At 32.6% G+C, this 24,561-nt stretch overlaps 1 protein-coding gene across 2 annotated transcripts; it reads right to left on the reverse strand.

Moving 5' to 3' along the window:
* Positions 1-443: 443 nt before the first annotated feature.
* On the reverse strand, positions 444-6,047 carry SCO1 (Translation elongation factor EFG/EF2 protein). Of its 2 annotated transcripts, none has more exons than XM_010280167.3 (4): positions 5,712-6,047; positions 1,769-3,183; positions 1,104-1,616; positions 444-777 (listed from the first exon to the last, which is right to left on the reverse strand). In XM_010280167.3, exons 1-4 carry the CDS (start codon positions 5,944-5,946, stop codon positions 610-612), a joined length of 2,331 nt encoding a protein of 776 aa, XP_010278469.1. In that variant the 5' UTR covers positions 5,947-6,047; the 3' UTR covers positions 444-609. The 2 variants fall into 2 exon arrangements, with proteins under 2 accessions (XP_010278469.1, XP_019055868.1); XM_019200323.2 differs by lacking the exon at positions 5,712-6,047 and adding an exon at positions 3,341-3,468.
* Positions 6,048-24,561: the final 18,514 nt, after the last annotated feature.

Raw genomic sequence — 24,561 nt, forward strand, 5'->3', positions numbered from 1 at the left:
ATCTGCGTTTTTAGCTTTTACAATAAAAAAGGTATATGGTTGAAATGGAAACACAACAATTGGGTGTTGTGTGGACACTTTGAGGTTAAAACACCTAAACCTCAAACACAGCCCATACCAAACAGGCAAAATATCCATATATTCATTTCAATTTAGTTCAGATGCAATCATGCAATGAAGTCCGGATCTGCTGACCACAAGATGCTGGCCGCAAGACCCCACAGGCCACAGCTGCAATCAGGAATATCTCTCGAACTAGTTTGTTGTCATTCATGGAAGATGTTCCTGATGTGTGGGTGTAGTGTCTTGTGTCCATGATATGGCCAGTGTCCTGTGGTCAACAGATACCAAGCTCAATGCAAGGGCTTTTATTCCAGTTGTAATGGAAACTTCTTCCTGTTAAAACCTAGAAAAATCTGGCTCAGATAAGTATGCTCATAACGTAGGGGTGCCCAATATATTTCCTGCCAAATTTATATTTTGATTTCCAATGTATAAAAATGGGTACAAATAAATTAGAATGTTGCTTATTACACACCAAAATGACAAAACTTTTTTGCACTCTACTAGGTGCTACTACCACAGGAAAATTAATGAAGAAAAAGTAAATTAAGTAGCAACAGGTTGCTCTTTGGTGGAGAGCTGATTCTGGATGTGTTGTGGGACAACATCAAACTTTGCTAACTGCATGGTGTAGGATGCACGACCTTTCGTCATCCCCCTGAGTGTACTCACATATTGAAACATCTCGGCCAATGGTACTAGGGCATCAACCACCTGCATTATCACCAAACACATTTTTGTGATACCCTGATTATAGAAATGGATGGTCAATAACCTATACCAATTTTCTTTTATGTGATGCTCGAATTATGATTCATATATGACATCACCATGATAACAGATAGGCCCACCATATTGTAAAATATGATCAATGTTGTTCCTTTGAACGCAAAGATCAAGACTAGGGTTTCTCATTTTTCCTGGACCACAAACATCATCATGCAGACTAGACTGGTATGGCCCAACCTTGTAGCAGTTATAATTTCTCTAACCAAAAATTTGGGAGACACCTCTCAGGGGAAAGGATACATGATACGCACCTTGAGACCACCAGGTTTATCGCCAAAGTTGTTGATCTGTCCTCTCCTTGAATTGAGGTCACCTATCACATCACCAAGATGCTCTTCTGGTGTGACAACTTCTACTTTCATGATGGGTTCCAACATCTGTGGACCAGCTTTTCTCATTCCCTCACGAAAAGCTCCTCGGGCTGCGAGCTGGAATGCCAAGACACTAGAGTCGACATCATGGTAAGAACCATCAACTAATACAGCACGAACATCAACAACAGGAAAGCCTGCAAGTACACCATTGCTCATGCATTCCTCCAAGCCTTTCATCACACCTGGGATATATTCCTTTGGCACTGCACCTCCCTTTATTTCACTCTTGAACTCATAGCCGCTTCCTGGTTCCATGGGCTCAAACCTTACTGTTATGTCTGCAAACTGTCCTTGCCCACCAGACTGCTTCTTGTGGACATACTTCACTTCTGAGAGTTTAGAAATGCTTTCTCGGTAGTTAACTTGTGGTGCACCTACATTGGCTTCTACCTGTGTGTCAAACAAAGTCAAGTTTGTAAGAAAGAATTACCTCAACAAATTGTGAAAATCATGCAGCTACAAGAAAGGCATATGATAGAAAGTAATGCACACAATATAATTGATGTTGAAATGAAATGTTAAATTAATAGAAAATGTAGAACCTTGAATTCCCTCTTGAGCCGATCAACGATAATCTCAAGATGCAACTCTCCCATTCCTTCAATGACTGTCTGGTTGGTCTCCTCGTCTCTTGAGAAGTGGAAAGATGGATCCTCTTGTGCAAGCTTGATGAGTCCAACTGACATCTTATCAATATCTGCTTTAGTCTTTGGTTCTATTGCAACCTTAATGACAGGGTCAGGGAAGTCCATCCGTTCGAGCACAATAGGTTTCTCAGCTTCACACAGTGTTTCACCTGTAATGGTGTCTTTCAAACCAGCAAGAGCAACAATATCACCAGTTAAAGCTATCTTAATATCTTCTCTACTGTTGGCATGCATTTCTAGAAGTCTTCCTATTCTCTCCTTCTTCCCCTTGTTTGCATTGAGGACATATGATCCTGCAGCTAACTTCCCTGCGTACACCCTTACAAACGTAAGAGACCCCACAAATGGATCGCTCATCACCTTGAAAGCTAGCCCAGCAAATGGTTCATCATCACTTGGGGTCCTTTCAATTGTCACTTCTGGGTTCTCAGGGTCAGTCCCTTTCATTGCTGGCAAGTCAAGTGGTGAAGGCAAATAATCAACCACTGCATCTAGCAATGATTGAACACCCTTGTTCTTAAATGCTGAACCACATAAAACTGGCACAAAACTGCCTGAGATGGTTCCCTTTCTAATTAACTTCTTAATGGTTTGTTCATCAGGTTCAACTCCTTCAAGGTAGTTCTCCATAGCTTTGTCATCTAACTCAACTATTGTTTCTATAAGCTGAGTCCTATAATCTTGAGCCAACTCCAGTAGATCAGCTGGAATATCAGCATACACAAACTTGGCACCCAATTCCTCTCCTGACCAAAGAATAGCTTTCATTTTCACAAGATCAACAACTCCTTGAAAATTATCCTCTGCACCAACTGGTATTTGAAGCACAAGAGGTTTTGCACCCAAATTTGTGATTATCATGTCTCTTGTTCGGAAAAAATTTGCCCCAAGCCGATCCATCTTATTAACAAAGCATATTCTAGGGACCCCATATTTATCGGCTTGCCTCCACACGGTTTCAGATTGTGGTTCCACACCAGCTACACTGTCAAACAAGCATATGGCACCATCCAAGACTCTGAGAGCCCGCTCCACTTCAAGAGTGAAGTCCACATGGCCAGGAGTGTCAATAATGTTAATCCTATGGTTATTCCAATACGTGGTAGTTGCAGCAGAAGTTATGGTGATCCCTCTTTCTTGTTCCTGCTCCATCCAGTCCATTGTAGCAGTTCCCTCGTGTACCTCACCTATCTTATAGTTCCTTCCAGTATAGTATAGAATCCTTTCAGTTGTGGTAGTTTTTCCTGCATCTATGTGAGCCATAATTCCAATATTGCGGTAATCCTTCAATGGTATCGTACGCTTTGTTTCTGGAAGAAGCACACAACATGAAAACAATCCATATCCAACATGTTAGATATTATAATAAAATGTTACATATTTCTCCGATAGATAACCACAAATAGTATAGTTTATATCTTATATTTTTATGTAAGACAATCAGAAGCACAAGTCATCAGTATTAACCTCATAATACTTTGACTCAAGTGAATTAAGGTTGTAGAACAGTAATTCCCACTTGACTACTAGATACCAGCTTTCCAAGCAGAGATTAGCCAGATTATGGATGCCAATAGCAGTAGGCTGCATATTGAATAGAATAGAAACATACTGCTTTGAGATAAGAATGAGGTCTTCAACATAGAATTTGTGAAGGGAATGACACAAATATAAACAAAAGATGAACATCTAATATGGAATAAAATAAAATATCATATATCCAAACACTAAATGACAAAGTGAACTAGATCCAAAGTTCATATTTGAAGAACAAATCATTTCACATGAAGTTAATATATTTCCAACTTTTTGCTTGTGTTCATGCTACAGTCTAAATAGAGGAGGGTCGTTGCATTGGCATGTGGTTAGAAACCTTTCCATTCTCCTGTTCGAATTTGTCATGAGTCATGATAAACAAAACCCAGGAGTTGGATACGAAGTTTGACTTAACTGATTGGCAACAACCTAACTCAACAGAGCATCCCAACTGTTTGGGATTGATCATGCAAACCCGTTTGGCTATTCCACTGTATCTTAATCATTGCAATATGGTGCTTCTAGCATCGCACATAAACGTAAGTTTGTACATAACATGATTATCTAGAAAGACTATCTTATAATGTTAACTATAGAGTGATATACCCCAAACTTGATTCTAAGCCTCAATATTAGATGCTGCCAAATGTTGAAGTGCACTACCGTTATGATTATAAGTGCGATCAAAATAAAATAAAATAAAATAAAGTTGTTAGGAGTGTATGTCCTCCCATTTACATCTTCGCAACCTACTCAATATGATCATAGAGTTAACTTCTAACTTATGGTTATGTCTTGATTCTATCCCAGATATTGGATCCCCAAACAACTAAAATTTAGAAGACTGAGTTTTTCTTTTCTTCTTTTAGTTTTTTTTTTTTTTTTTTTTTTTTTTGGGGGGGGGGGGGGGGGGGGGGGAGTTGTGTGGTCCCCTCTTCCCTATGTGGGAAGTCAAGGGGAGACTCCACAAACCATAAACATGGGAACATTTTCTCGTACAAAATTCCTATTATTTCCTGTTTGTGATGTGAACCCTTTAATCTTTATTGAGGGATTTCCAAAGTGGTGAACTAGTGATCTAGGAAAGACTAAGTGTGAGAAAGCGATTTGAGTATTAGAGAAGCCATTTTGTGCAAAAAAAAAAGGTTAGGTCCATATCCAATCTACACACCTCCAAGATCCCAGATAGGAAGGGCCAATGTTAGGTAATGGCCTTAGGGAGCTAGTAATCCTATTATGTTTGGCATTGGGTTGCCTAAACAATTATTCTGTTGAAGGCTTATTTTGTACTTTGAAACCTTCAGAGTGCAAGCTCTCTCTAATGGTTTTTACCCATGGGTTTAGGCACACTGCAAAACCATGTTATTTTTGTATGCCTATTTTGAATGTTCTTTGGTTTTCTCTTCTGTTTAAACCTTATTACTTCGTCAGTGTGACATACATTCCTTTTTCCTTTCTTTATTTTTTTATTTTTTATACTAAGACACTTCAAAATTTCAAACTTGTAGTAATTTCAGAGGTATGTTGGATGGGCATGCCATAGGCATATCTCTATGTCCAGGTAACGCAACGAGCAACCTAGCAAGTAGCAGGACATAATCAACCTGTTTGTAGAAAGTCCAACTGACTTGTGCTTAAAAACAAGCTAACACTAACAAGATGTTAAAATATCCCTTCCTCTCCTACCACTGATAGCACAAAGGTTAGCCAGAAGATTATTTTACTTTAGAAAAATCTCAGTTTTAATAAATCCTAAGCATTATTACCATGTATCTTAGTCCTCCTCCCCATATTCCGGATGGAAATAAACTGCTTTGTAGCTTGCCCACAATTTTTGGTCAAACATGGGAACATTGTGTCATATTTTAACTCAATCCATCAATTTCTTTTCCAAACTGTGGGGTTGGCAGTAAACAAAGGTCAAATTACATAAGAAATTATATGTTCATCACCAAACACATAATTCACTACAATAGATAGACAGTAGCATATAAACACTACAAAATAAACAAGAAGCTTGATTTCCTTTGTCAATTTTAATAATGCCATCACTACAGTACTATTACTAGATAAACTCTACAAAATAAAAAATATAAAATATAAAATAAAAGCTAAAATTTCCGATTGTTGTAACTACTACTTAAACAGAAAAGTTCCCAACTTTCTAATAATCAAAGAAAATACCACTTGTAAATCAACGAGTAACCTTACATATTAGAGAAGGCCAGGAAATCAATCAATGACTGGGTTAATAGCCAAATAAGAGTAAAAGAGTAAAGAAAGAGTTATAATAATAACTGACCGTCACCGGCCATGGCAACAACAGAGAGTTTCCTCTTTTGCTCCTGTACATATGATAACTTCGAAGGTTTCGAACTGAGACGAATATTTCCGAACAACTGAGAAGCAGAGAAATGTCCACTGAAACTGTTGAGGCCAAGGAATCGATTCTTAAACACGGGCAGAGGCTTCAACGAGCCATGGAAACTGCACAGCGTTGAACCAGACACTGATATTCTTACGGATTCTGCCGCCATCTCCCGCTCTCTATCTCTGGTGTTCTCGCCCTTAGATGGATAACGAGAAACTACGAGGGATCTCTCTCTCTCTCTCTCTCTCTCAAGATTTCTGTCGTTCGAACTTGTTTTATCCTTAAATTTCGAAGGGGATAAAAAGGAAATAAATTTTAAATATTGCCCTTGTTTTATCCTTAAATTACAATATTGCCCGAATCTTCGAACTCGTTTTAAGCTCAACAGGTATCCGTTTATCCAAAATTAAATTCGGACCCTATCCGGTTAAAGCTATCGGTATATGATCGGATTAAAAACGAATAAACCCTAATTCCATGTTATTTGTTTACTAAATGGTCGTAAATATATCTGTATCAATCCTATCCATTCAGGTAAATCATGAGATCGGATTGTTAGTTGTCAACCCAGAAGGGTCACAATGGGATCCTAGACGGGTTTGGATATTTGGATTGGCATATGGTTCAGTTGGGTCGTCAGCCGTGTAAGGGTTCGACTATGATATAGAAAAAATAATTGACCAATAAACTGAAATCACAAAGGTGGAAGCAAATAAGGTGTTATTTATTAAAATTCATGAGTGGGTTTTGATTAAATTTGAATTTTTTCTGAATCAGTATTGTCAACAAAATGGATGGAGGAAGAAAAAGGATATGGAAAAATATACTCAAGGTGAAGTGGTGAACCGCTAGGCAGCAGCAAAGGCTGTGAAGAAACCACGTATGGCTTAAATTAGTATCCTCACACAGGGTCCAGACTCCAGAGGTGGTGTGGACAAACTCCAAAGGAAGCCGTCTAAAATTTGAAGCCTGAAGTTGCCACACGAGTGCAATGGTGTGCACACGTGTAAGATCGTACTACCACATTCTGGTACGTCGTCACTATTGAAGCACGAGTACTCTGCGAGTCAGGATCTGGATCTGCTGTGAATATTTACTGCAAACCACTCTTTTGAATCCTGTCTCGTGCAACAATGGCGTTCATAATCACAACAGATCCGGCCTTCGGTCTCCGGTCTCCACCATTCGTTAAGCTTTGATGAATGGATTCAATTTGACGGTGACATCTATTGCCTACAGTTGGAATCTGAATTTGCTGGTGTATACAGCGCTGTAGATACAACTAGCGGGACCCGTACGATGTACGGGCTTTGTTAAGCCCAAGATACATGTTTATTTAAAATATTTAATTAGTGCACTGTTTAAATAATATTATAATTAAAAAATTTATAATTTATTTATAATTTTATAAATAATAATTATCTATATCATAAATAATTGTAGTTATTGATAATTAGTACATATTTTCACAAAGTACTTTAATTTCAATAATAAATCCTATAATTTGTTGCTTTTTTATTATGAATTTATCATTGGTTAAGTATAAGAAGTAGTAACAAAAATTACCATTAATTTTCTACTATTTCTATTAATATATGACAATTTTCATAAATTATTGGTAATTTTCTGTTATTTCTACTATTTTCTGGAAAATATCATATTTTTTGGAAATATTTGTAATTTATTTTTGTTAATTTCGGTTAAACTCTATTAATTTATGACAATTTCTCATAAACTATTGGTAATTTATTCTTGGTTATTTTCTATTTATTTCTACTAATTTATGACAAGTTTTCATAAATTGTTGGTAATTTTCTGCTATTTCTATTAATTTCAAGAAAATTTATTATTTATAATTAATGGTTACTTAACAACATTTATAAGTAACAGTATTTTCCAACAAATATACAATGATTTTCAAAACACAAAGTGCATAAAATTAAATAAAATAAACCCAATTAGCAATAGACATCAATCATTTTTAACTAACAACAACAAATATAATAACATTAGACCTTGTTTTTTAAAGATAAATGATATTTATATTGATTTTTGGTAACTTATCATGTTTATAGAAAATAAGGTTAATTCATTTCTGTATTGTTTTTTGAAAACTTTTGGTAATTGTGACAGTTTTTGTTAAATGTTGGTAATTTTGTTATTTCTATTAATTTTTTGAAATAATGACATAATTATTAAAAAATATTTATAAGAAATATATAATAAATAATTAATTATTTCAATATAAATTATTTATAAATTTACAAATAATAATAATTGCAATTATTGTTTTTTGAAAGTTATTACATAATATTATATATTTTATAATTATTTAGCTACTTTTAATATTTTTTATTTAAATTAAGTTATTGGAATGCTTAAATAATATTATAATTATAAGCATTTATAAATTCGTTATAAATTTATAAATAATAAATATTTCTAGTATAAGTTATTTATAAATTTATCGGAACATTTAAATAATTTTATAATTATAAATATTTATAAACTAAGTTTATAAATAATAAATTGTATGTAATAAAATAATTTTAATTATCTGTAATTAAGGTAATGAGATTACTATTAAACATATTTTAACAATAATATAATAATTTAAGATTATTATCTTATTATATTTTATAATAATTACAAAACTGTTACACATGTATGGGTGTTATACATATGTGTGTAATAGTGTTATACAGGTCTATATAAGAAACCGAATAGAAAACCCGGTGTGTGGCCTACCTAAAAATAAAAAATGGGTCGATTTGGACCCGCTTTTCTTCATCTTCTTCACTTGACTATAAAAATGGGTTAAACGAATTTTTTGTACAGTGAATTTTTCTTGTTTTTTTTGTTTTCTTCTTAAGTTTTTTACTTTCTAATTACACTTAAAATTCTTGCATTATATTTTGAATTGAAAAAAAAATAGAAAAAAAAAATTGCAGTTTGTACCTGGATTCATGCACAAACCGTTTTATGCCTAAGATTCATAACAATCTAAGGGGGGATTTACTTTCGAATATTCTTTTGTTTCTATTCTTCCAAACACACCATAATCTCATATTGAGTTTTTCCAAATAATGCTTGTCCCTATCTCTTTAATGAGTCTTAATCATTCATTCCAACTACTCATCAATGTCTTCATTTTTCTAGAGGTTTAGTTGATCCATACTCATTATCTAACCATACAGGTTTAGTCATCTAGCTGTGGAGAATAAGGGTGCTCATGTTTCGATTAACCGAATTCTAGGCCTATCTTCCAAACCAAATTGGTAGTACCGGTTTTTGGAAAATTGGTAATTCAAATCGAACTAAAGCTTATTGGTCAATTAGTAGGTGTTTGGCACCAGAGCATTTCACAAGCATTCCGTTTTTGTTGATATATCATTCACAACACATCAGCAAATAAACGAAACCGACAAGAAAATTGCATTTGGCAATCCTGTTTTTCAAAAAAAAAAAAACATTTTGTAATGATTAGCTTTGAGATTCAGGAAAGGAGGGGTTTCTGGAATAGTTAAGTTGACATCTCATGAATCACCTTGATGATCTTGAATTACTGCGATGACATGAACATTGAAATTTGAAAAAGTTGACTTCTTTTCTAAGATGTCATACAGTTATCATTGTAAATATATTATAATATTAAGTCAAATCACTTTAAGCACCCAATCAGCCTGCATCTCGATTATTTTTTATGTTTTACAAAAAAAGGTGAAAAACACTTGTGAATCGGGGCCCACTTGTGAAACGCTTTGGTGCCAAACACCCACTTAGTTGATCAGTTCAGTTAATCGTTGGTTCAATTCATTGGTTTTTTGGTTTTTTTATTTTTATAATATATATTATAAATATATAATAAAAAACTAAAATATATATAATATTATATTATAAATAATATATTATATGTTATATTATAAATACATATATTTATATAATGCATATATATATTCATTTATAATATATAGATAATATGAAATATATAACATACATAAATATATATAATATATCTAAATATATGCATATCGGTCGGTTCGGTTAGCCGTCAATTTTTTATATTGGTTAAACAAAACCAAACCAATACCTTCAACTTTTCAAAAATACCAAATTGATTGGTTTGGTTAACTAGAATTTTTGGTCTAGTCTCATCAGTTCAGTTTGGTTTTTCATGATCACCTCTAGTGGAGAAAGATGTGCTTCTCATCTTCTTCTTCACCATAATGTGTTTAACATTAGGTACAAGAAGAAGCATATCTTTGGGGGGTAATTCAGATTCCAAATCTTCTAATACCTAGGCCTTCCTCAATGCTCTCATCCCTAGTTTCTAATTTGTAAGTTGATCTTATTGTGAATTCTCCCTTTGCATCTTGTCTCCACATTGTAAGTTGACCTTATTGTGAATTCTCCCGTTGCATCTGGTCTCCACATTAATTTGTCTTGATTTGCATTTGAAGGGATGTGAATGGTTTTTTTTCCTAGATTTCTTTAGTAACTTTATCTAGAATTTTCTCATTATTCCATTTCCTATCTTCTATAAATTCATTGAGTTTAAGATCTTGTTCTCTAGGACTATAATCCCTAGTGCAATTGAGGGGGTGGTTTCCCACCCACGTGTTAGTCTAGAATTTAAAGGATTCACCATTACCAATTCTCTAACTAATACCCTTATTCAATAAGCCTATGTTTTTAAGAATCCCTCTCCATGTTCAAGAAGAAATTTTCTTTGGCGTAGTTTCTCAAAAGTTCACATTTTTTATACTAGTAATTAAGCACATGCGTTGTATGTGAGAAAATTTTCTTCATATTAATTACTCAAATTTTAGATATATCATAGTTAAGATAGAAATTGAAAATTAACAAAAGTAATATTATGATTAAAAATAAACTTAAATATTTTTTATTCAATTATGACATCATGGGTTTCTTGGAAAAGTTGGATCATTGACCCACCATCTAGATAAGAAAATAACATTACTTTTGGATTAGTTTTAAATTAGGGAAAGCTATAGTCAAAGCCGATTGCACAATTAAAATTAAGCTACAAGTTGGTTCATAAACCAACATAACTCTGACAATCAGCTCTACATTTCAAACTATAAAAACCATCGCCATGTCATTAGAGGCTTATGTAGTTGTTTCCAACATGGGACTCTAAATCCATGTTGGACACAACAAAAAGCTTATACTGAAATTGTCTTTTAATGTTGGGTGATTGGAAAATAAAAAAAGGGTTTTTAGTTTATCTCTCTCTCTTACACCATCTCATTCACAGTAATCTTTATCTACTCAACGACTATGTGATTTGAAAATAAATAAAAATGGTTTTTGGTTTCTATATTTACATTTTCTATATCAATTTCTCTCACTCTTCTCCCTCAATCTCTCTCATTCTCCTTCTTGGTCGATCTCTCCTTCTCCCTTAATTTCTATTGTTCTCCTTCAGTTTTTCTCCTACTCCCTCTCTCATTTGTTTTATTTTCTTACACACTTATATGGTATTAATCAGATCGTATAAAAGAACATGAGACCAACTTGGTATGGTTAAAAAATTATTACACCAATTTGATAAAAATTCACAATAAACTATTGGCTATGAAATTTACACCAACTAGAGAACGATAAAGATTGAGGGAGGAGGTGACATTGACTTAGAGAGAGAGAGTGAGGGAGAACAATAGAGAGAGAGAGAGGTTTTGATTTGGCTACAGACCAAAGCTGAGAGAGTGGGAGAGATAGAGCGAGCGAAAGATCGAGATATGACTGTGAAGTGAGAGAGAAGGGAGGGAGATTGAGAGACAAAGGGAATGGGAGAGAAAATGAAAACCTATTTTCGGTGTAGGTTTTTTGTTGTGTCCAACATGGACTAAAAGTTCCATGTTGGCAACAACCACATAAGCCTCCAATGACATGGTGGGGGTTTTTATAATTTGAAATGTAGATCTGGTTGTCAGAGTTTTGTTGGCTTCTGGACCAACCTGCAACCTAATCTTAAATGTATAACTGAATTTGACTATAATTTTCCCTTTAAATTATATATTTCAATTACATTATATAAAATATTTTTTGCTTTTCACACTTAATTTTTGTTTGTCTATGGTATCATTTTACTCAAACCACTAACCCACCATCTAAAAATAAAAATTGTTTGATTTCTAAGTTGACATTAAATTTTGTGTTACATTTCCATCATTGATAAAATTATTTATTATGTACAAAACTTATTGTTGCTTAATATAATGAATGCACAATATTAGAGATGTACCCAATATTTTATTTTTTATAAATATATAACATTAGATATGTGCCCAAAATTTTCTCTATCTTTTTTTTGTGATTCTTTGTATTTTCTATTATTAAAAATTTTATTATTTGACTATGACGTCATTTAATTTTTAGGTAGATTTTGAATTTGGCATTCCATTTTTATCATTAATAAAAATACTTCTTACATTTCATAGTTATTTATTTTAATTTTTTGTTATTTATTTATGGTATTATTTATTAATCCATTTTACCCCAAATAGTTGAATTGCTTGCCCACCATTGGGAGGGAAGAAAATGGTTTTGTTTTTAAATTACTTTTCAAAATATTTATTTTTATACTATTAAAATTAATATTGTGGATTTAATTACAAGAATTTAATGATGAGAAAAATATATCTTAAATATATGATTTAATGAGAGAGAATAGGAAAATATTTTTATTTCCAATTGGTTTTAAATTTTACATTCCACTTCCATCATTAATAAAAACATTTCTTATTTATCATACTTATCATTGTTTAATATGTATATTAAAAATGTTCCCAATTTTTTTAATTTGTATTTTTTTTCATTTTATTATTTAGTCGTGGAAACATGGATTAACCCATTTGACCCAAAATGATTTAATTTCTTACCACCACCTAGATGAAAATACTATTTTTGCTATGTAGGTTTTAAAAGTATAAGCTTTTATGTTATTGGAATTATTAGTTTATTAAATATGGGTTTAATTAATAGAACTTAATGATGAGAAGAAACAAAAATGACTTAAATATATGACTCAATGAACATGAATGCAAGTTAATAACTTAAATGTTGGATTTAATGAGAGAGAATTGAATGAATTGAATATCTTTAAATTACCTGTTTTCAACTCATTTAATATCAAGAACCAATTACCCTATTTGCCCATATTTTTATCAAAAAATTTAAATATAGAGGGGTAAATTTTGTCCTTAGAAAATTCCAAAAATATTCTTAAGACCATTCATGCTTTTTAAAATAGTATAGATATTTTGCTTTCACCACTTCGACACACAAATTATTGGGTTGGGTTAACACTTTCCAAACGAGTTTTGCTATGCTTTGTTGGGTTGTGTTACGTTTTTTGGCATAGTTTCCCAGCACAACCGAGTTTTGCTGGGTTGTTTTATGTTTACACACAATCTCCCTTTTGAACAAGGTTGCTAATTTTTTATGTTGATTTTCCCATAGGAATTTCCTTTGTTTTTTATTAATTATTTCCACTAGTCCTTTTGAAAATTTGAAGTTCTTCATTAGGAACCGAGTCATCACTTTAAGACATGATTTTAGAAGGGTTACTCTACAAGCAAGAGATGGGGTGTTTTCTTCCATTTAGCTAGATAGTCTATTTTCAACTTTTTTCTCTACCATTTTGAAAGTTTCCTTTGATACCTTTACATTAATAATGGGAGCTCAAAGATAATTCTCTTATTTTCTTTCCATCGGTGTTCTTAGAATATTAGCTATCAACCTTTTAATTCTTTTATGCATGTTTGGGGAGAAGATAATCGATGACTTGTTGTAGTTTGGTTTTTGCCTTGATGCCTCTACAAATAGGGTAAGCATCTCTTAATTTATTAGCAATCTCAAGATTTGTTTTAGCAAATATGAGACAATCATTAACAAATTAAGGGAATAATTAACTAACCCAATTCCTGATTCACTAATCCCAAGAATTTCCTTGTGCTTATGATTTTGCTACACATCAGATTGTTTACTTAACACTTCCACACAAAGAACAAAAATATAAGGGGAGAGGGGGTCCCCCTATCTTATTCCTCTTGATGGGTGGAAAGTCTTGGTAGGGGATCCAGTTACCAAGATATGAAATGAAACCATGGTGATGCATTGCATTTTTCGATTAATCCATTTTTCATGAGAACCTAGCTTCCTGAGAGTTTCTTCTATAAATTTACACTCTAGCCTATCATAGGCCTTTTCCATATCAAATTGGCAAGCTATGGTTCCATCCATTCCTTTTTCTTTTTGATACTATTCATCCTTTCATGCGCAATTAAAATATTGTCCATGATATGTTTCCCATGATTATCCCTAATCCTTTTAAGGTGGTTCATTCTTATATTGTCCAAAGATATGGGTAATCCTTTTAGTCCACTTTCCCTAATATTTTCCATTGTCATAATACCCATTTTGGTGTGCTAGGGTTGAATAATAGCCATTTTGGCCTCATTCAAATTTCTTTCAATTAGAGGTTGGCCCTCTGAACTTGCTATTCTTTCAGGTCCCTTTTGGTTTGCCTCTTGAAAATGATATCCATACCATTGGAGGTTCAGCATTTGTAAAGTCTTCTTTCTTTTTTTCCTTTGATACCCATTGTAGGATAAATGTGATCAGATCGCTGCCATCCACCAGAGACTGGTTTGTGCTTCTCGATAAAGGCCTTAATCTCTTCTCTTTGTTACCATCGGATCCAAACACATGTAGAAATGAAATACTAATAGTACAAATATCTATAAATGAGAACTAACGCTTCAAAGAATTATAAACCAAAACTAAACTATTGAGAAAAACCCACACCTCAAGGTTATACTAGGTATTCTACTTAATAGAAGTCTATAGAGTTTAAAACCATGTATTTTACACTAATAGAAGTCTACAAAATTTAATTTAAAGGTACTAGTAAGACTAGCCTTTTCAACTAAAAGATAATAGGCAAAAAGCAACTCCCCCAAATGAAGAGAAAAAATGATACTTTGTATCTCTAGTTCCCTCCATTCGTCATCGATATGCGATCTGCCTTACTAGTGAGTTGCCTCAATGTTTTGTGCTTAGAGAATTTCTTCAATGAGTTTATCTTTGATCTTTCATATTTTTTCTTAATGTAGCCAGTGATATAAGAATCAATGCTATATGGGGAGTGATAGTTGGGTGGAATCCATAAACTGAAGACGATAGCTAGGGAGATGATGATGTAATAAGTCAAATTGCTAGCGCAAGACCTCTATTGTACTAGGATGAGATTCTGTTAGATAATTTATGCCCTTAGCTACAATCATAGTGATGTACAAAAACATTTGGCATGTTTATGTGAATTACTCTTTAAACTGGACACTTATGAGACTTATGTTAGTTTAGAATGTTCTGAGCCATTGGATAAACTTGGAGAGTTTATCTTGACAAGGCTGACACTGGTGTGTTGCTGGATTGGTAAAGCAACTTGTCTCATCTTTTATGGTTTGACCTTAAGCACATCTAGTGGGTGTTTTGAAGAAACACTGAACCCAGACCAATTTCATGTTATGCCTTGGACATTGGAGATATATAAGCAAAACCGGAAAGTTGCACTTAGCCTCAAACTTGATTGTGATACTATACTAGGTTTTGGACTAAATTTTCTTTGATGTGCCAATCATTGAGATCCATCAAGGATCAAATATCTGGGTATGTTGGGGTAGTTTAGGAAATTACCTAAGTAGATAATCATAGTGATAAGATTAGTCCCTTTGTCAAACAAAGTGAATGAATATCCGGATTTACACTCTCCCTGATGGAAACATAAACTGTTGGTAGTGGATTTCAATTATATTTGAAATCTGAATTGCAAGATGCATTTATATGTTATATTACTATTTTATAAAAAGGGTTTGCAGAATGTTTTAATCCCAAGATCCACCTAAGCAGAGAGCGTGACATTACATTTTGCAGTTAAGGAAGAGGTCATTCTCTGTGAACAATGTTTTGATGATTATGGAGCGAGATGTTAGGTGTAAGAGACTATTATAGAGCTGATTACCTAATGGACTTCATCTTACATAAGTCCATTGTCCTTGGGTTTTCATAGAGTGGCTGAAAGGATCATTTACATGTAAATGATGGGTCCAACTGAGCCCAAACTTATTAGATCAGGGGATCACTGCTTGAGTAGTGAATTTGGACTAGCCTCTTCCAAATGTGGGGCCGGACCCTTATGGACTTGTGCGAGACCTTTGTGGGTCTCACTCTATACAATGTTCAGATCTACATGACCTTGCAATGCATAGAAAAGTGAGCCGTTAAAGAAAATGGGCTTAAGGCTCATTACTAATATGATTAGTCAAGTAGGCACATGACAACTTAAGTTATCATGTGACATGGGGCAAATATGGGTCATGGATATGGGTATGGAACACCCATTCTTCTAATAAGATAAAGTTTATTCATAAGTAGAAATCTTAATCCAAATCTGATTTGAATCCAACCCCTAGTAGGATTAGGAGATTGCTCTATATAAGGGAAGAGGGGGATGGGCAAACCATTTTATTTTAAGCTCTCTACAACTTCCTCTTTCACCTCCCTTGCTCCCATAAAACCCTAGTTCGGGGAGAAGATGAATAGTAGATCCCCTTCAGCCTCCAGTATATATGCATGAAATCTATGCAGCAATATGATGAACCCCCTCACTACTAGAATTATTTGCATATGCATGAAATCTATGCAACTCTCGGATTTGGACGATGGATTGTGGGTTAAATTTGTGATTCGATCCAACTTAATCAAAATTGTATTGCTAGTAAAACCACTTTGCTTAAATTTTTATTTTTTTTTATGAACATCAAACTAAGGGGCTGTTTGATTATGGCTGTTGAAAGTTGTGCACTATCATAGTGGTTGAACTGAATAATTTTAGCTTTATCTTTTAATGAATAAAATAATCAAAAAATAAAATATTTAATACTTTCATATAACAACAACAGCGTGCTTTGACTTGTTCACATAAGGACAAGGCAATAAGTCATTGAGTTTAGCCTTTTTTTGATACAAATAGGAATATTACACTAGAGAGAAACATGAATGCCTAGACTATCTATAAAAAGCAAAAAACTTTAGCTCCCTTTGAGTGGCCATGTGATCTTGAAATTCTCCTCTATGACATTGCACTTTCAGGTTGTCCTCCTTAATCCTTTCAACACATCAATGGTTGTTTTGGAGCTGTCTGGATCAAGTAGGCACAAAGTTGTAAGCACGTTCAATGAACACTTAGAATTCTTTTGATACCTATCCTTTAATATACCTCCAATCTACCCTTGAAAAAAAATTAAAAACCACTTTTGACACTTGTTAGAATATTTATCAAGTGCTCATTGAACGTACTTACTATATTGCACCTAATAGATCTGGTCCTGTCTTAGAGTCGCCTTCAATAATGATTTTATTTGTTCCTAGCTCCAACAATTGTTTTTGGGATTCAGGTTGCCCTCATCTCAACTACTGCAATGGTGGTAGTTCCTATGGGGCCCACTCGAGCTTGATGACTTTCCCCTTATGATTTCTAGCTACATACCCGAATGCATGCACATAGGTTATTTCTCAGTTGAGAGAGGCATCAAAATTTATTTTTATTTCATCTTGTTTTATTGGGAGGTCCATTTTGCCCATATACTTGTTTTCTCACTCCTTTCTTTACATAGACCCAACTTTTTTTGGGCCTCCAGTTACTCTTTCAACTTTGAAGGGCTTGGTCTATGATCTTAGTGGGGTCATAGTGTTTATTTTTGAATATTTTCATTCCTACTTTTCCGTAGGTACCACATGACAAAACTAGTTTTCTCCCATACCAAATTTGATTCTTTATGGCAATTAGATTGACTGATTTCATCCCACCATCCAGGATATTCTAGTGTTTGTCCTGATTAGGAAACACAAGGTGATTACCTATTGATCCCCAAACTTGTTTCTCCTTAGTCGGTAATTTGTCCCTCATGGCTAGCCAAACAAAGAATTTTATCGTTGGAGGGCATGTAACATTATTTTTGTTTGCATTTTTTTTGTAATTCATTTAGGGACTTTTTACAAAATAAATGATTAAATTTGATCATTTGACAAAATCAGTTATGTTTTTAAAATAAATGACAAAAACAGTGAACATGACAAGAAAATCATTTTCTTTGACCAAATTGCCCCTTTATCTGAGATGGCTGAAGTTACTCTTAGTTCTCTTCCTCCTCCCGAGACACTTAGGCTCTGTTTGCTTTTTGGTAAGTTACTTACCCAGGTAAATGCAGTTACCTGGGTAAGTGCATTTCCCAGTTACCTGGGAAACACTTACCCGGGTAAGTGTATTTACCCATGTTCTTTTATTTTTCATGTAAATAAGGCAATGACCATTTTAGCCATAAAAATCCATTATTAAAAGGGGCATTTTTTGTTCCATTCAAGTGTTGGCAACTTTCCCCCTAGGTGGGAAAATTATTTACCCACCTAGGAGATGGGTATCACTTACCCAGGTATGTGATACCCAAGAAAATAAACTTTCCCTGATCCCCACATAAATCTGAAAAAAGAACATGGGATTCTTGGTCAATGGAAACCAAAATCCCATTGACCAACTTTCCCCCTCTCAAAATCCAAAAAAAGAACGCTCAATCTCAGCTCTACAAAATTATGTACAATACAAATACAAGGTTTAAAAAAATTGTGTACAAGGATTTGCACTGAACATATTTTGTATTTACACTCTTCCCAAATGGAGCACTTTTGTTATGAAGCCATCTTCTTCTTTGGACAATTTTTTGTGGATCAGGCACTCACCAAAGCTTATTTGGTAAAAGAATAAACATGTCATCATATTGCACAAACAAAATTATGACATGGTTGCAATACCCAATCAAAAATCTGTATAGTGACTAGGGGTGTCAATGGACCGGTTTTGGGTTGGACTCCATTCAAATCAAAATCAAATTGGGTGGATTGGACAGACCAATAAGGCATATTAAATTGGATGGATTGGACGGACCAATAAGACATATTGGATGAACTTGGTCTGTCGATAATGGATTTATATTAGATTGAGCCAATATCTGGTCCATTGATAGAAGATAAGAACACAGGTGTCAATGGACCATGTTTGAGTTGGAATCAATCTAAATTAACATGGATTTGAACATACTGGATGGTCCAAACATTGAACTGGACCCATCCAAAATGGTCCAAAATATTCATTGGACTGGATTGGACTAGATTGGACTAGGTCCATTTATAATGGAGTCACATTGGACTGGATTGGATTGGACCAAATCCAGTCCAATTGACACCCCTTATTGACATTCTGGCGCTTATGGGGTTTGTTTTGTGGAAGCTTGATGTAATTCTTCTCTAACCAACCAACCAACATCGGAAGTGGCACAATTGCTAAGTGTGTAAGCTTGATTTTAAGTTTCTTATGTAGGATGCCTTTAGTGGAATGGTTATTGTAAACAAACAACCATTGCAAGTAGTATGCAACTCTTGAATTCTTCATTCTTTTATCCCACAGAAATGGTTAAAGGAGTTGTAAACATGTTATGAAGGGGAGAAAAAAATGAGGAAAATATAATTCAATCCATATAAAATAAAGGTGGTTGTTAATTGTTTGAGTAAAGCTAAGTTTGGATACAATGAATTGATGAACCGTGAGGAATGAAAAGCAACACCTGAAAGGGACTAAACTGTCTCTCCTATTTTCTATCAAACCAAACATGACCTCTTATTGTCAATTTACCATCAATAATTAATTCTTGCTAGTAAGGAAGTGTGCACTGTTTTACACATGTTTTTGAAAATCGGACCTGAACGAATGATTTGACAAGTTGACCCCAATAAATGGTTATGGATCTAAGATCTGGTTTTTTACCCTAAAACCATTTAACTCGGATTGGACTGGACAGTTGGACCATTTGACGCAAGAACCGGTGGTCAAATCAGTTATGTTTTTAGTCCAATTTTCAAAAATATGGTTTTACATAGAAATGGTCAAACTGGACACCAAAGCAAAAACCAAGGATAAAAGGTGCCAACAAGATTCTTGTTCAAAGATCAATACCCACAATTGTTGTTTTTCCTTGTTAGGGTCATTTAATTGATTTGATTTTTATTAGGGTTAATTACTTATATATACTTTTTTCTTTTACAATACCTTAAATATACCCTGTGGTCAATACTCACAACTATGTTCTTACTCTTCCCAAACAAATAACCTTCCTTAATTAAACCTCTCGATTCTTTCATATAAATTAGTGACCACATCATTTTTACTTCTTGCAAATAAGACAAACAAAAATAAAACTAAATTTGAATCTTAAAGTAATCTAGGATTTACACTCAACCCATATTCCAAACAAATTAGTTTGCGTCATAGAAATGGTTGGTCATAGAATCATTTTATGTACCATAGGGTTGTTGAATCAACTTCTAGTGGGGTCTCTCTCTTTTTCTTTCTCCACGTTATTAGTTAGAATGAGAAAAATAATAGAAATTGTTGGTTTTTGCTATACAACATAGGGGAATGGATAGCCCTCCCCCAAACCCCCAACTAGACCTGGCAAAAAGTTGACCCAACCCGCGAACCTGACCCGACCCAACCCGAAAAAATAGGGTTAGGGTCTCATATTTAGCAACCCAAATGTGAAAATGAACCGACCCAACCCAATCCAAAAAAACTGGGTTGGGTTGGGTTGGGTCATGGGTTAACCCGCTGACCCAATTGTCAAGTCTAATTGGGATTATATATGCATTGTTAGAAGTTTCCACTCTTTAATTTTTTCTATTTAGTCTTTACTTTTTATTGTTTACTCTTTAAATTGTTAAATGTTCAAGTTTTTATTTTATATTTGGAATTTTAAGTTTAATTCTTTTAATTTTGACATTTTTCATGTAAAATTTCTTTATTTTTTAAAATTCCAATTATTTTTTGGATGACCCGAATTGACCCATGGGTCAACCCTAACCCGAACATTTAGGGTTAGGGTCTAGCATTTGACAATCCAACCCGAAATACCTTGACCCAACCCGAACCCGACCCACCCATCCCGATTGCTAGGTTTAGCCCAACCCAAGTGAAGGTAAGACTCGATCCCAGGTATCCGCAACAACCAGCTAGAGACTTTACCAGTAGGTTAACTGGCACCTTCAAAAAAAGGTCCTCCATTTACAATGTGCCCTTGAAGCCTAGCATATGATAGATGCAAATACTTGAGAAGAAAAAAATGTTGTGGAAATATAAGTAAATTTCTTAACAAAAAGCTTGTCAAATGGCTTGATTTTCAGGAAGAGGTACTTCTTCTAGCTCCTCAAAGAAAAAAAACATTGAGGGTCCATTTGGTTCGCAATCGGAATCAGAATCAGTATCAGAATCGAAATCTTCTAGAATTGGAATCAGAATGGTCCATTCCCATAGTCTGTTTGGTTCAAACAGGAATGGGAACGAGAATTAGAATCAACAAGAATGGAATCAACAGGAATGGACTTTCATTTCCAAGGGAGAGGCAGGGAATGGCCATTTCCTCAAATGGGAGAATGCCATTCCAATAGGAATGGGAATGAGATTCTAATTCCGCCCAACCAAACAGTTGGAACTTGAATAACCCATTCCAATTTTGATTCCTGAACCCTATTCTTGCGAACCAAATGAGGCCTGAAAATGGATATATATCTCATTTTGTAATAATCTAACTTTAACTTTTTGAAGCTTTCATAATACTCTTGTCGTGGTTGGGCTGGTTCCATTAATGTAATTGTCAACAAAACAGATAAAGATACCAATTCTCTCTTGAATGTTCCCCTAATTATACTGGGGCAAAGAGGTTTCCTACAATACCATTCGATTGGAATTGGACCAAGGGTGTTCTAATAATCTACAATTCATAAGGGAACAATAGAAGTTCCAATTAATTGATTTAAGGGTGTTTGTCAATACTAATAATTTTATTTTTTAAAACAAAAGAAGTTACTATACCAACAAAATTGTGTTATTTTTGACTGAATGACAATTGCTATCATATCTATACTACTTTAAAAAGCACAAATAGCCTCAAGAATATTTCTGGAATTTTTTGTGGACAAAATTTATCCCTCCATATTTAAATTTATTGATAAAAATAAGGGTAAATAGGGTAATCGATTATTGGTATTAAATGATTTGAAAAGAGGTAATTTTAAGATATTTAATGCATTCTATTCACTCTCATTAAATCCAACATTTAAAATATAAACTTGCATTCAACTTCATTGAATCGTATATTTAAGACATTTTTTTTGTTTCTTTTCATCATTAAATTCTATTAATTAAATTCATACATAATAAATTAATAATTCCAATAACATAAAAACTTATACTTTTAAATTCTACTTGGAAAAATTGTGTTTTCATCTATGTGGTGGTAAAAATAAACCACTTTGGGTTAAATGAGCCAATCCATGTTATCACAATTAAATAATAAAATTTAAAAATAGATAAAATGCAAAAAAAATATATAGAAATCATACAAAATTGGGAATATTTTTAACATCATATATTTGACATATTAAACAACAATAAGCATGATAAATAAGAAATGCTTTTATTAATGATGCAAATAAAATAAAAAATTTAAAACCAATTGGAAATAAAACTACTTTCCTATTCTCTCTCATTAAAACTCACATCTAATGTATATTCTCTCATTAAAGACTATGTTTAAGATATATTTTTCTCATCATTAAATTCTACTAATTAAATCGACACTTTTAATTTTAATATTATAAAAGTAAATATTTTGAAAAGTAATTTAAAAACAAAACCATTTTCTTCCCTTTTGGTGGTGGGTAGGCAATTCAACCATTTGGGGTCAAATGGGTTAATAAATAATGCCACAATTAAATAATAAAAAATGAAATAAATAAAATATATAATACCAAAAAATAAAAATAATAAGTTATCTCTCTAATTTTGTATATTTAATATACCAAACAAACATAAGTATGAAATGTAAGAAGTATTTTTATTAATGATGAAAAGGGAATGCTAAATCTAAAATCAACCTATAAATGAAATGATGTCATAATCAAACATAAAAATTTGAAAATAGAAAATACAAAGGATCACAAAAATAAAAATAGAGAAAATTTGGGCACATATCAAATGTTATATATTTATAAAAATAAAATATTGGGTACATGTTTAATATTATACATTCATTATCTTGAACAAAAATAAGTATTATACATAAGAAATAATTTTATTAATGATGAAAATGTAATATAAAATTTAATGTTAACGTAGAAATCAAACCATTATTTTTGGATAGTGAGATAGTGGTTTGGGTCAAATGGATTTATTGATGATATGATAGTTAAATAATAAATCTTTAAAAAATAAAAAAGTATAAGCAATCGAAAGAATATATAAAAAATTATATATTAATTATGCCAAACACAAATTAAGTGTAATAAGTAAAAAGTATTTATATAATGTAAATGAAATATATAATTTGAAATTGATTCAAAAGAAAAACTATTTTCTTATCTAGATGGTGAGTCAATGATCAAACTTCCAAAGAAACTCATGATGCCATAATTGAATAATAAATATTTAAAAAAAGACAGAGCACAAAAAATGAAAAAGTACAAAATTTTGTCGAATACATTTGGAAACATTTCTAATGATATATATTCATCATATTAAACAAAAGGAATTGTTAAAATAATTTTTTTTATTTATGATAGAAATGAAATACAAAATTTAATAACAATGATATTGATGATGATGATGATAATAATAATAATAATTGTAATTATAATTTAAAAATTCCACGTGCAATGCACATACACATTTACTACAGTCATTTAAGTTTATTTTTAATAATATTGTTACTTTTGTTAATTTTCAATTTCTATCTTAAATATGATATATCGGAAGTTCAAGTAATTAATATGAAGAAAAATTTCTCACATGAAATGCATGTACTTAATTACTAGTTAGAAAAAATACTAGTATAGACTATAGTGTTGAAGTAATGATATGACAAACATTAGATATATGATATTTGATTTAAATTTTATGATCTGCGTGAAAACTAAAGTAAGTATCTGCTTTATATTAACCATTTCTAAACACATTTTGATTGAGAGATCAAGAATTTAGAGTTAATTCTATTCTTTTTGGTGAAGAGAAATATTATTAAACAAATATGATAAACATCCAATACAAAACAACAAGTAATAATAATAATAATAATAATAATAATAATAATAATAATAATAATAATAATAATAATAATAATAATAATAATAATAATAATAATAATAATAATAATAATAATAATAATAATAATAATAATAATAATAATAATAATAATAATAATAATAATAATAATGTTTCTCTCAAAACCTTATATCCATGTGATAAGGACAAATAATCTAAGCATAATGGTGTAGTAGTAGATATATTGTCATTCAATATTAATTTAAATAAAGAGATAATTACTAGACATAATTAATGAAAATTGAATTTATATGATCATTTACAAGTAATGGTAATTGAGTTTGTATTTTCATATTCTAATTGCAAAAAAGAGAAAATTTGAAGATTGAAGGGTCTTGGAACGAACGTAGAAAGTGAGAAAAATATTCGAACCCCGTACCTCTCGCATGCAAAACGAGCTGATGAGCTACATTCCCTTCAATTTATTTTCATGTTTTCCTTATTCTATTAATAAGACAAGCAATATTACAACGACTACCTCCATGTTTCCTG

This window comes from Nelumbo nucifera, chromosome 8 (assembly GCF_055504915.1).
Source record: "Nelumbo nucifera cultivar China Antique chromosome 8, China Antique-T2T, whole genome shotgun sequence".
Taxonomy (NCBI): Eukaryota; Viridiplantae; Streptophyta; class Magnoliopsida; order Proteales; family Nelumbonaceae; genus Nelumbo; species Nelumbo nucifera.

Coding starts and splice junctions, on each gene's coding strand:
- SCO1 (XM_010280167.3), bottom strand. CDS start 5,946: ATGGCGGCAGAATCCGTAAGAATATCAGTGTCTGGTTCAACGCTGTGC. Junction 1,617..1,768: donor GGCTCAAGAGGGAATTCAAG/GTTCTACATTTT, acceptor TTTGACACACAG/GTAGAAGCCAATGTAGGTGC. Junction 778..1,103: donor ATAAACCTGGTGGTCTCAAG/GTGCGTATCATG, acceptor GTGATAATGCAG/GTGGTTGATGCCCTAGTACC.